The sequence below is a fragment of the Spea bombifrons genome, chromosome 13 (genome assembly GCF_027358695.1).
Source record: "Spea bombifrons isolate aSpeBom1 chromosome 13, aSpeBom1.2.pri, whole genome shotgun sequence".
Taxonomy (NCBI): domain Eukaryota; kingdom Metazoa; phylum Chordata; class Amphibia; order Anura; family Pelobatidae; genus Spea; species Spea bombifrons.
Genome location: NC_071099.1, coordinates 18,538,945 through 18,551,977, shown reverse-complemented (window position 1 = coordinate 18,551,977; position 13,033 = coordinate 18,538,945). Strand labels below are relative to the sequence as shown.

At 43.6% G+C, this 13,033-nt stretch overlaps 1 protein-coding gene across 2 annotated transcripts; it reads right to left on the bottom strand.

The window, feature by feature from the left end:
- Positions 1–346: 346 nt before the first annotated feature.
- On the bottom strand, positions 347–13,004 carry PCGF2 (polycomb group ring finger 2). 2 transcript variants are annotated; one of them, XM_053452726.1, is made up of 10 exons: positions 12,875–13,004; positions 5,515–5,660; positions 4,810–4,906; positions 4,649–4,704; positions 3,930–3,980; positions 3,264–3,375; positions 3,026–3,068; positions 2,721–2,819; positions 2,197–2,277; positions 347–1,569 (listed from the first exon to the last, which is right to left on the bottom strand). In XM_053452726.1, the coding sequence occupies exons 2-10, from the start codon at positions 5,624–5,626 to the stop codon at positions 1,261–1,263; spliced, it is 960 nt and encodes a 319-aa protein (XP_053308701.1). In that variant the 5' UTR covers positions 5,627–5,660; positions 12,875–13,004; the 3' UTR covers positions 347–1,260. The 2 variants fall into 2 exon arrangements, with proteins under 2 accessions (XP_053308701.1, XP_053308700.1); XM_053452725.1 differs by lacking the exon at positions 12,875–13,004 and adding an exon at positions 9,968–10,109.
- Positions 13,005–13,033: the final 29 nt, after the last annotated feature.

The window sequence follows — 13,033 nt, the reverse complement described above, 5'->3', positions numbered from 1 at the left end:
ATTGCATGTATGTCGCTGTTGCGTATCAGTTGTAGTTTTAATATACACTCGCTGGCCGTTTTATTTGATACACTCTGCTAGTACCGGGTTGGACACCCTTTTACCTTCAGAGCTGCCTTCGTGGCAGACTTTCTGCAAGGTGCTGGAAACCTTCCTCAGAGAGTTTGCTCCTTTGTTATTCACAACAACCTGAGCTGTTCCAGGGTACACAGCCATGGCTCCAGGCCTACATGCCGTCTTCTTATGCGTGTAGTTCTTGGATCGTATAACTGACCAGTTACATTACATATGAACACACTTTATATTAAAACATTTGGAGATAATTTTAAGAAGTATGAAACATTGCTCATGCCAAAACGTAACACTCTGCATGACTTTATTGATATACACAAGAATAGACAATCCACAACCCTAGAATCCCACCCACACTAGATACACAAGTTTTTATAGGGGGGAGTTTAAAGGGTCATAATTAAGATAGGAACCCCCGTTGTGCCATATATGGAAGGTGAACAGATTTCCTTGTTTATGCATAGTCCTCTTGGAGGGAGTTGGGTATTTTTCTAGAGAACGTCAACCAACATTATGTGCTATTAATTTTAGGAAAGGGGAAATCATACTTCCAAAACATATATATACCATAGTAGGTGCTCATAAGGGCCTCACTCTTGCCATAGGTAGAAACGCTGCAAACTCAGGTGCTACGTTACGGTAGAGCTGCCACTAGTGTCAAGTTAGTCATGCCCAAATCTGGTCAATGACTTGGGCAGTTTTTCCAAAACCCCTATTCCTCAACAAAATCTGTTTTGTGGTTACGTTTCCCTTTTGAAAATATTTCAGTCAAAAGGAAGCTGTGATCGCTCTACATGAAAGTTCCCAATCACGTCCTCCTATTCACAAAGTTAACAGTCCTGGAAAACGGACTACATGGGAGATCGCCACCATCTGTAACAAGGGGGCAGGTTTACTGGCTCTTAATGATGCAGAGTATTCAGCCGTCCTCTTCACTCGGCATACAAAAACAAAAAACTGGAACGAGACATGAGACTAAAATAGAGGTTTGACAAACATGGGAGTGCCTGCATTCCTATTCAGAATGCCCTGCTTCTCCCAACTTTCTTATAAATTACAATCAAAAATTACAAAAAAGGGGTTTAGGGCAGGAGATGGGATTAAATTACTCTTGTTTTGTCCATAGAAAATAAGAAAGTCCTTCTGTATATATACATATGTATAAAAGGCAGCAACAAGAAAGGGTCTTCAGGTGAGAGGGGGTCCCGGAACACCATTGAGTGCTAGTTTGCGTCCTCGTCCTGCTGAATGCCCGTTGTGCAGGGCAGACAAAGGAGGTATCTCAGTAGTGGGGTTTGGCGACCCCTGGCAAGGGGTTGCAGGGCTGGGTAAGGAGGATGAGGTGGAAGGAACAGGAGCTGGACTACTAGCCTTGTCACTAGCAGATTCTCCCTCCGATGTGGTTCCGCGGTTAAGCTCTTGAGGGTTCCTTGGACGGCTAAACCGCAATCTCTTGCACGTTGGCTGCACTCGGTACTTAAGGGGTAGAGGACCCGTCTACAAAAGAATTAAAATGAGACAAACGTCTAAATGCAGAATGTTATTAATACAGCTGCAAGAAGAGAACATAACATATATAAGGGTGTAACAAAAAAGGCTACGGGTGTGTATCTTGCTTGTTATTGTTATGCGGGGCTAATTATTCTAGTATCTGTATACATCCATGCTGATAATCTGATATCAACTCCACGGACAAAGTAAAACTAATTCTGCCACTGACTTACAAATTCAAGCAGCCAATCAGCAGCAAACAATGATGGATCCTGGTGGAAAAAAGATTTTGCAAGCAGCTGCTTTCCACTGTCAGGAGAGTGTTTAATTACAACCCCCCCCCCCCCCATTTCAGAGGAGTACTTAAATATGCCCCTATAGGGGTGTCACATTTGACTGTCCACATGGTACATTAATGTAACCATCTACCTCATGTCAGCAGCAGCAATGCTCCATTATATTTTATTTGTGTATATATAAAAATATAACTCAGCTTGTTCCCGGATATGCTGAGAAGATGATGCTTCATTTTCGCAATGGTTTCTAATAAGCTGCGTCAAACTGGTCAGTGCGGCCTCTCCGTAAAAGTTTGATTAACTTTTTTTGTTAAAACAACCCATTAGCGTTACTTACCCTCCCCCAGGGGTAGATATATGCAATGTCCATAAGTGTGTAATAATCTTTTAGTGGCTCCTCCTCGTAGAGAATCTCCACCTGCAGAAAGCAAAGCGTAAGCCAAATACATTCATCGCATGTTAGATTATGTCAGATATGAAGTGACAAGGCAGATCTTTTTCACCGTAAATCATGGCTTTTTAGTGCACGCGTGTCACTTTTGTTGATAACCCTACATAAACCTTTAGACTTAACGTGAGGCAAACATACTGAAAACAAAGCCTGGTGGAGGTGAGCAAAACGTTGTGTGCTGGTTGTGTTCCCTCAAACAGGGAGTAGCTGTTTCATCTCAATGACTTCACATTGCTGCACCCAGTATACCCACAGCATTTTCCAGAGAGATCACATCAATGGCACTCATTAGGTCGTGTGCACCAGAGAACTTCGGTACAGTTCTGACATGCTTGTTGCACAGACATACATGATAATGTTGAACCCATTCATATAGCTGGTTGCAGAATACACAGGGTCCTGGGTACTACCTTGTACTTGCTAGGGACATCCATCTTGTTTCGTAGGAATTTGGCAAGGTGAGTAATGGTCATAGCAGCTGGACAGCGCAGGAAACGCAGACTGTTCCTCTACAAAATAGGTCAAGACACGTATCTGGAGTCACACATTGGCATCGGAGGACATGCGGGCACAAATCTTTCAGTGATAGCGCACATGAAATGTTCACAAAACAAAAAGTGAGGTCCCTATCTGAACAAATATTTTGTTTGGATGTCCTCTTAGGAAACTTGAAATGAGGTTTGGTTTGTTTGGTAAAATCAGCTGATGTTCTCACCTTCTCCAAGTCCTCGCTGTCCATTGAATCCAGAGTGTCGTCCCTGTAAGTAAATGTTTATGTTAATCTGTAATTATAGCAAACAACAAAACTGAATAATGGAAATGAAGATGCTTCAGAGAACAAGAGGGAAAGGGAGGGAGAAAGCAATGATCATACAGGAGAGGGATGGGTTTTGTATATATATATATATATATATATATATATATATATATATATATTTTATTGGGTGTCATACCTGGCATCCTCTGAAAACTGAATTGAGAGACTGATATTTTCCTCCTCTTGCACGGCTCCCTCCCCGCATTCTGTGGTCTTCTCTCCCTGTTCCGTGGCAGAGCTATCAATAGCTGTAAAACAATCCAAACCGTGAGGCTTACGAGTTGGCCAAGTGAGGTTTTGACTATTTTGAATGTTGTAAAAAAAGCAAGTATAACACTCAAGTGTTACACGCTGGGGTCTGTTCACGAAAGGCAGAGTTGTCAGGACCGCTCGGTTTCCCTTTATTGAATTAACCCCTATAGGTTAACCACTTTCCATATTTATTTTTTGTTGAACTATATAATTGAAAAATGAAATGTCTGACCCAAAATTTCCATTTTTTGCAGACTAAAGAGTCCACGTGGGAGTTTCCTTGATAAACATCAGAAGACAAAACATATTCTTTGATTATTTGATTATGAAGGGGACAGTCCTGGAGAGTTTCTCCTGCAAGAAGGGCTAAACTGACCCTGCATAAGATGTAGCGCATCACATTAACTAAGGACAGCTTGTGTGGTTCTATTATCTTTTATTAATACAGCGCCAATTTCCGCAGCGCGTCTTACAGTCCATACATCCAAAGAGTCCGACAACACGAGCATTGACGGACTAAACCGATACATTAGGTAGAGAGAGCACTCACCCTCTTTACGGTTATAGGAGGCATAGAAATCTCGCCGTCTTTTCATCTCATCTACAGTGGAGAAAAAATAAAATACTTGTTATGAGCACAACTATTCCAAAATAGTAGTGGATACTTGGAACAGACCTAGACAGCAGCTGTAGTACTATGACAAACGGTAAACGAATTCAAGAAAGCTAAAGATAAAACAATTAGTAAGAAAAAGTGATTGAAAAGGTGACAGTAGATAAAAAATTGGTTCTTTTCTGTCATCGCTAACTATGTATCTAAGAAACAAATAAGTATCTTTATTTTGGCAGTTTGGCCTATAAATTCTCCTTTTCAGTGCCTCTAGATCCATGCGCATGTCCACAATCATGTGCTTTCTAGTACTGAGAAGACAGAGACATTGGTGTGGGGGTCAAAGAACAAGTTTGGGGGGGGTGACATTTATCACCACACAATCTCTTGCAGGGATTATAAACCAGTTATCTTTCTCTCACGCCGTCATCACCAAGCATTACTCTACTCGAAAACAAAGAAAATCAACCCTTCTCCAAATAAATAAATAAACCAGATCAGTCTGAACACAGATGCTTCTATTCTGCATGAAATCATAGTAGATAATAAACAATATATAAATACAATACCTGGATGACAAGCTATACGGAATATACTTACAGACATGAATCTAGGAGCACATGCAGGTATATGATATATATTCGACTTTTTGTGCTCACCTCTAAAGAGTCCTGGAACAAGTTTATATACAATATCCTGCAGTGTTTTGTCTGACCTAAAGAGAAAAACAACAAAACAAAACAAAGCGGCATTACACTTGAGGTCTTACAATATTTAAAAAAATATGCTATACGGTTTATCTAATATATGGGGTTCTCACCTGATGCTCAGGAGCGGACGTCCTTTGTGGACCTGGGAGTCACACATTGGGCAAAATTTGTGAGCTTCCAGATACCGCAGAATACAAGTTTTACAGACTGTAGAAAGAGAGGGGAAATGGTAAAGAAGGCTTGATGGAAAAGTACCTTATATTAGACCAGGGCTCGGCACACTCTGGGTGCCAGGTCACCGCGGCGGTGCCCAGGATTTTGCAGGACTGTATTGTAGGGCCGGATTCAGTACTCATGTGTGCATAGTGTTAGAGTGTGTATTTTTGTATAGGTATAGTGTTAGCCGGTGTGTGTGTGTTGTTGCATACCGCATGCGTGTGTATAAGAGGGTGGTGTTAGCGTGTGTGGTGTTGCTAAAGTCATACTGTAATATACACAAGTTTGTATGTCAGCATATAGAGTATCAGTGTATGTTCTTAAAATGATTGTAGAATGTTAGCGTGTGTTACTGTAAGGTGTTAACCCGGTTCCTGTAGAGGGGGAAGAAATCGAGGACTGAATACCCAGGATGTTTCCAGGTATGGCAATTGGACTGGAAACCGAGTGCGGGGTGTGAGCGATTAATAGGGCCCGGGTATTGTTTATGACGATGAATAGAACTACGTAACATTGGAGCAAGACACTCCTGACGATTTACAGCTCAAAAAAGACACAGGTATAACGAAGACATATTCTGCATGGTAAATAGCGCTTACATGAATGCAGGCACTCTACAATCGTGGCTGCATCTATGAAGTATCCTCCACATAACGCACACATCAGGTGCGGGTTGAGCTCCGTAATCTTTATCCGCATAGTCCGATGCATGGCTGAGCCGAGGGGAGGGGGAAGTGGAGGGACTCTGCAACGACAGAAGAACAGGACTGATATAGAGAGAAAAAATATATAGAAAAGTTACAAATACCTACTGTTTCCCCCTCAACCACTGACTAGATTGTAAGCTCCTGAGAGCAGGGCCCCTCTCTGTTATTGTGTGTGACTCCACGGGTTGTAACACTGCTAAGGAATCTGCTGGTGCTTTATCAATAAATGTAATGTGATGTAAATACAAATTAGATTTAATAAACTAACAAGAAGTAACATTAAATCTATTACATTACTCTTTGATGTTGACATTATAGAGGATGCTGTCCTGCATAGAAAGTACACATGGTTTTAAGAAGCTTCTTCTGTTGCTATGGCAACAAACATATCCGTAGTCTGCTTTCTCGAAAGCGGTCACACAAAAAATAAAAACGAATGGTGAAAAATCTAGCACAATCACTGAGTTATTTCTGGCCGGGGTTTCTTCTGTGAAGCAATCCCACAGAACAGCGTGTAGCGTATTGAGATGCAGAGAGAGCTCGCTGTACTAATACGAGTAACAGCTTCGTTTATAATAAACCGATACATCAAACTTATTGGAACATAAACAATATAATTTAATATCAGTCATCGTGTAAACTGCTACTGTGCCGTTAGTAAACCCGGTAGGTCCTGCCGGTGTGAGCGCCTCCTATTCATTAGTAACAAAGAGAAATAAAAAATATTGTTACATTTGTGCCAACAATCGGTGGTTTAAAATTCTAAATGTTTTTTAGGAGTTCTGCGACTGTTATCGTTATGTAATCGGCAGAATGCTTTTACAGCAAAGTACCCAAAGCTAAAACAGACATATGTACAGAGCTGAAGTGATTCATCCACACAGATCTACTGAAAATAACTAAATGTCCAACGCTGGTCTAACCGAACGTTCAATCCACTAAATCAAGCCCTGTAACGTAATTAAAGAAAGTCTTGCTACATCCAGACAGAGAGGATGGTTAAAAAGTGAATTCCCATCAGTCTGCTCTTGGCACAGAGAGAGCGAGCGGTTCATTCCACAGGTTTGGGAGGTGAAAACCACAATCGGGTTAGCGGTAGAACAAACCACCGAGAAAATCCGGCAGATCCTCCCTTGAGATCGTGGAAGAAATAAGAGTCTGAATAGGAAGGGCCACAGAGCGTCCGAGAGCCGTACCCACATCAGATGCTGGAGTAAAGAAAAGCAAACACATTCACACACATCGATTATCGAATGAAGGAAATGGGGCTACCATAATGGGCATTCATTTACTTCCGCTCCATAAATATTGTGGCACAATTTTGGTTACGTTCTCCCGCAATAACACTAACAGAGCATCACAGGGAGCGACTGCAGCCCCAAACTTCATGAAGTTACTTGCCAACATATAGCAAACTGCGTATCTGCTCAATTTCCATCATCTTTAGGGAAAATAAACTGGCCATTCAAAACCTTTTTACTTACAGCTGGAAAATGAGTGACCGATATAAACAAGCGTTATTATATACAGTTACTGATGTATTAAGGATACATTAGTAACTGTATATAATAAAGTTTATTTCGCAGAGCGGCATTTTTGAACGAACATTTTATATTAATCACCTCCCGGTTTATATAAAATATTATGCCAGAGTCAAAAAGGAGGCATCAGAGGAGTTGTAGCTCCACACCGAAAGAGAGAGAGAGACCCAACGCCAATTTATAGTTTCTGGTCTAAACGAGACAAGACATATAAACATACCGTATTTGCTAGAATTATGAGACAAGGTCCCCCCCCCAGAGCAAATGTTCTGAAAAATACCCCTAGTTTTATAATCGAGGTTGTCTTCTATGAAACTAAGATCCAGATCCCCCGCAGCGCTGCAGGGGACCTGGATACTCCTGTCTGGTAACCTTAGCTGCGGAGGTTGTCTACGTGCATCCCCCTTATCTTCCCCGACTGCCAGAGAGGACAATTAATATTTAGTGCAGGGGTCTGAAGCTAGTCCTCACAACCCATGAAACCTGGCTTTTTGGCAAAATATAAGTATGGCTGTGCAATAGGCAGAGAGACACAGTCTTTCCTAGCAGCACCTCAACTTCCGTTTAATTCCAGAGAAGCCTCTGTTGTATATCACGTATATGAAGTTTGATAGCCCCTGGTAGGGAAGGTACGAGTACACACTGTATCGCGGGATCCTCACCGTTATTTCAGGGGAATGGGAGCTGCGCGTTACCAGGACAGCTTTTTCATCTACGTACGTTGTCTGGACCAAAGTATGGAATGTATACATTTAGGGACGTCCCGCGTTCTTTTGTATTTTATTCAAACCCAGGTGTCTTCGCGGCCTTTTTGCCCAATCTCCAAGAACAACAACATTAGGCGACAGGTCCTTATATCCCCTTTAGGCAAAGACTGGATGACCTTACTGAATAAATGGCGCACCACGGGGTCCGACAGATCCAAGGAGCCGGGCAGTCGCTGCCCACAGACTCTCGGATCTGCCCTCCTTTTTGTATCATTTTAGATCTCGACGGCTGTAACTCTGTCTCCTAAAAACATCAAGCCGGCTACACAAGTTTATCCAAACAGACAGGCAGACTGCATGCCACGCGATAACCCACGGGGACCGCATCCACCCTAATTGTAAGATGGCACACGGGACCCTCGCTGCCAGCCGCATCTGTATACACGCTGTATATTTATAACACATAATTATGGGGGTCGATACAGTGAAATCAGAAAGGATAGATTGTTACTCCTGTACATGTAACAGAGCGGCATGCTGCGCACATTCACCGGCGAATGAAAAAAAGACCCCAGCGTTTGGAACAGTTCCCCTTTATACCAAACTATGTTCATATACCCCCCCCATATGCACGGGTTACTTTCCTTTTAGGGGTCCCCTCTATTACTTGTTCTGTAACAATTCAAGCAGAAAATCAGACGTCTGATAAATTCCCACGAGAATAGGAGGAATGGGGGGGGGTCGGGCTTCAACTGTTTGTGATTAAAGCCTTAATGCTCTCCAGCACCGCAGAGGTTAAACTGCAGGAGAGTCCTTCCTATTTCAAAGCACCCTATGTGGTTTAACCTCTTGTAATCTGGATCCTAATCAAGGTTCAATATCCTCTATGACAAACCATCAAAGATAATACAGGTCGGCAAACACCGGAGGTAATAAAAAAAAAAATCTCAGCGCAAATATTCACTTCTCGATAAATCAAAACCGGGACTAACATTTTTGATTTGTTTTCGCAGAAGGTCTATCGAGTTCAACAACAACTTTTGGCCTTTTATATCGACAAACGATTTATCGAAATATACTATGCTCGGTCCTGGTGGATACATCGATAACAAACGCTTAATATTTACATTTACAGAGGATATGGAATTTACTATGGGGGGGGGGTCACTGATTAAACTATATAAACATGGGGTGTATAGTTTACTGCGGTTTATGTAACCGGCAAATAAACGTAGAATCTTTAGACTAATCAAACTAAAACTGGATATAAGTAGAATTTATGAAGCTGGTGTTGAAATGGAGTCATTTAATATTAAATAATAAAATACACTAAAATGCAAAAACGGACAAGTGAAAATATATATTTGCTCTGGTAATATGTTACATATATGCACATGTTAAAAACATATTACTGCTTTGTAAAATAGAATAAAAAGACAAAGTCAACCAAAGCAAGGATTAGGAAGATAATAAATGATACATTTTATACTCACATATACGAACAGTCAATCGGATCACATATCGAGCACACTATACGGAATCGCAATTTAATGCTATTTCACCAGAAAGCGAGCAATGGGCTGTATATATATATATATATATATATCTATCTGATATATATATATAGAATCTATATGTGCATTTACATTTCACACGGTAGGGTGCATTCTGTGTACACACCATATAAATAAAGTGCTAGCAATTGCCCCCTTCTGCAAATGAAGTATGGGGGGGGCACAGGCTATTTTGACAGATGTCACCATCCCTGCCACACTTGCCATGTCTGGCACCCTGTGCTGATGGAGGGGTTAACAGTCTGACATATGGCACCCCACACACAAACACTTCCCGAGAAGCAGGCCCCACGCAGGACAAGGGAGGACATGGCTGGCAGAAAGAAAATGGGGGGTCGCAGCTTCCCTCAACGGTGGGAGGTCTTAGGCACAGCACTATGTGGGGGAGGGGTGATCAGGGAGCACCCCCAAATATAGATCTTTTAATAGATTACCCCCAAACACACCCCTCCCCCACCCAGCACAACAACCCTGACAAGGCTGGCACAGAGACCACGTATCCCGGGACCCCCGGGGCACTTACCGAGTGATGCCGGGTCCTGCTTTCTCCGCGCTCCGTCTGTCTCCGGTTATTACTCCGAGCGGTTCTGTCTCCACATCTCTTTCCCCCTCCTCACCTCCCTCCCTGGCTGGCTCACCCACCCCCCACGTCTCTGTCACCCCCTCCTTTTGTCTCTCTCGCTCCTTCTCTAATTTTTGCTTTTTTTTTTTTCTATCGCAAAATGGCTTTTTTTTTTTTTTTTTTGCAGACAAGAAACAAACCACGCCCCCGGTCATGTGACCACCTCCCTGTGGATGGCTGATGATGGCGGGGGATGGAAAACAGAAGATGTGGAGGGAGAGAGGGAGAGGGAGAGAGGGAGAGGGAGCGAGAGGGAGGACAAAGACTGAGACACTGCCAGACTGTGTGTCTGCCTTATATCACACACACTGAATCAATAAAACAATAAAGATACAGGGGGCGTCAGATACAGACCCCCGACTGCAATGAAATCACATGGGTTCCCCAGCATGCGTCTGGGAGGGGGCTGTGTTTGTAGAATAAGTGTACTTGGCACACGCATGTATACTATCTTTACACACCGCTACAGTACATACAGTCACTTATACACGCAACTGCCTGTGTGTGTCCGTCACTGCCCCTAGTTATCGTAACACACGTGTGACACGGGAACACACGTGTGACACAGGGGAACACACGTGTGACACAGGGGAACACACGTGTGACACAGGGGAACACACGTGTGACACAGGGGAACACACGTGTGACACAGGGGAACACACGTGTGACACAGGGGAACACACGTGTGACACAGGGGAACACGCGGGGAACACACGTGTGACACAGGTGAACACGCGGGGAACACACATGTGACACAGGTGAACACGCGGGGAACACACGTGTGACACAGGTGAACACGCGGGGAACACACGTGTGACACAGGTGAACACGCGGGGAACACACGTGTGACACAGGTGAACACGCGGGGAACACACGTGTGACACAGGTGAACACGCGGGGAACACACGTGTGACACAGGTGAACACGCGGGGAACACACGTGTGACCCGTGGCCCAAAACGGAGTGATCTGCATGGGGCGCACATACCCAGAACATGCAGGTCAAAACAGACAAAGGGAATCCCAAAGTACAGAAACGCGGCCTTTCCGTGCAGGATTTGCATGCTAAAAAGCTGCGTCGCTGTAGCTTCCAACTCTATATTTAGAACATATCTGTATCTCTCCACGGCATGAAAACCCACCAGTCACCCCCCTGGGACAGCGGGCATCACTCGGCTACAGCCAGAGGACATTCAAATAAACCCCCGTGCCGTGCCAAGGGGTATCTGTCTGCGGGGGTCCATGCTCCTGCAGCATGCGTCCAGGGCGCCAAGACACGACATACCTATACAGCACACAGGGAAAACTATTCCATTTGGTCACAATGCTCATTGCAGGGCCACGTGTGGGGCGCTCGAAGTTTTGGTCGTTTAGCAAGTTCTTGTTTTTTTAAAGGACAATGGGCGGTCCCCAAACCCATTGAAAATGATGCATTTTGAGCCCGTACGGGCTTTGTCATTAAGGGGTTAAAACTACGTATAACTTTGGTTTTTAATCAGTGGAATAAAAGATGGCAAACGGCGACAGAACAGCCAGATCCATACAAGGCGCAGACAGGACGTTAACGTGGCTCTTACTACTTAAAGTAATATTTGCGGGCATCAATATATATCTGCCTTCATGCGCGAGCCGTGGGAATGAATCCACACAGGCAACTAACAACAACGGCATGTAATCTTACATAGTAACAGAAATACAGCGCTACGGAATTTGATGGCACTATATAAATCAATTAATAATAATAAAATACTAATATATATCTACACCTATAACCGGGAAGGCTTTCTTACTCGTGTAAGGCGGACGTCGGCAATCGCGCTTGTTAAAGTAATCTCCTTTTTAGGTCAGAAGAAAGAGAGGTGGCATTCAAAACCTACGAGGAATACAAGTAACCGGGTCGCCGGAAATGGAAAAAAATGAAGAAACTGCATCGGACGGGAAAGTAGGGCAAAAAAATAAGTAAAGAGGACGCTTTGTCATAATACCTGCATAAATCGTGAAGCATAAAACAGTATTTACAGATAAGAAAGCCACGTTGTTTCTATGCTCCATTCCGTAGCCACCCTACTTGTCAGAGGATCTGCACAATTATTCCTCCCCATCAAACGGTATACTAATTTTGTCTCCCATGACTATACCCTTGTTAGTGCCTGTATTGGAAGGTTATGAGCCGGACCCCTCTTACCCTAACATATCGGTTCGTATTAGTCTGTCTAGTTTCCTCGGACCCTTTGACTGTATGGACTGTAAGGGTTAACCGAGGTGTCCAGAAACATGTACTGTGACCAAGGCTTTAATGACATCACTCAGTACACATTATGGCGCCATCATATTCTGTGAGGATGTACAACAGGCATGCCGGACAAATAGCGCGTCGTATAACAGTTTGGACAGTAACAAACGGCAGCCATGTAACATGTATAGAGAAATACATGGATATCAAAAGGTTAAAACAAAACTAATTTTTGTTGCTGCAATGGCAACAAAACTACAGCCTATCAATCTCCTCTCAACAGAGATGTCATTCAAATCTGGCCATTGTTATTGAAATATAAATGCGGCAAGGCGCGTTGAGGCCTAAGTTATGTGTGTGTTTTTTTTTGCAGGGGTCACTGACAGGAATCCCTGAGGGGAAATCCGGCCATTTCATTTTGGGCCACAGCATTTACCCAGCAGATATCTGTCAGCCCACAGCGCTGGGAAGCTGCCCCTCCATGTACGTCGCAGTGAAGCTGCTCGTGCGGCTGGGCTCGGTGATAGTCTCACGGACACCGATATTACCACAAATATAGATAATTAGCAGCTTTACCGCTCTCTCAATAGCCTTCCGGGGGCTTTTTTTCAACTCGGGTCCTCCGAAATCCCATCATGCACCGGTGTTCGTTCTGGTCATCCAGTATCCCAGCATACACTGCGAGAGCGTATGACTGAGCTTTTTCACGCTCGCCTCCTCTCTTCCGGCCAAAGC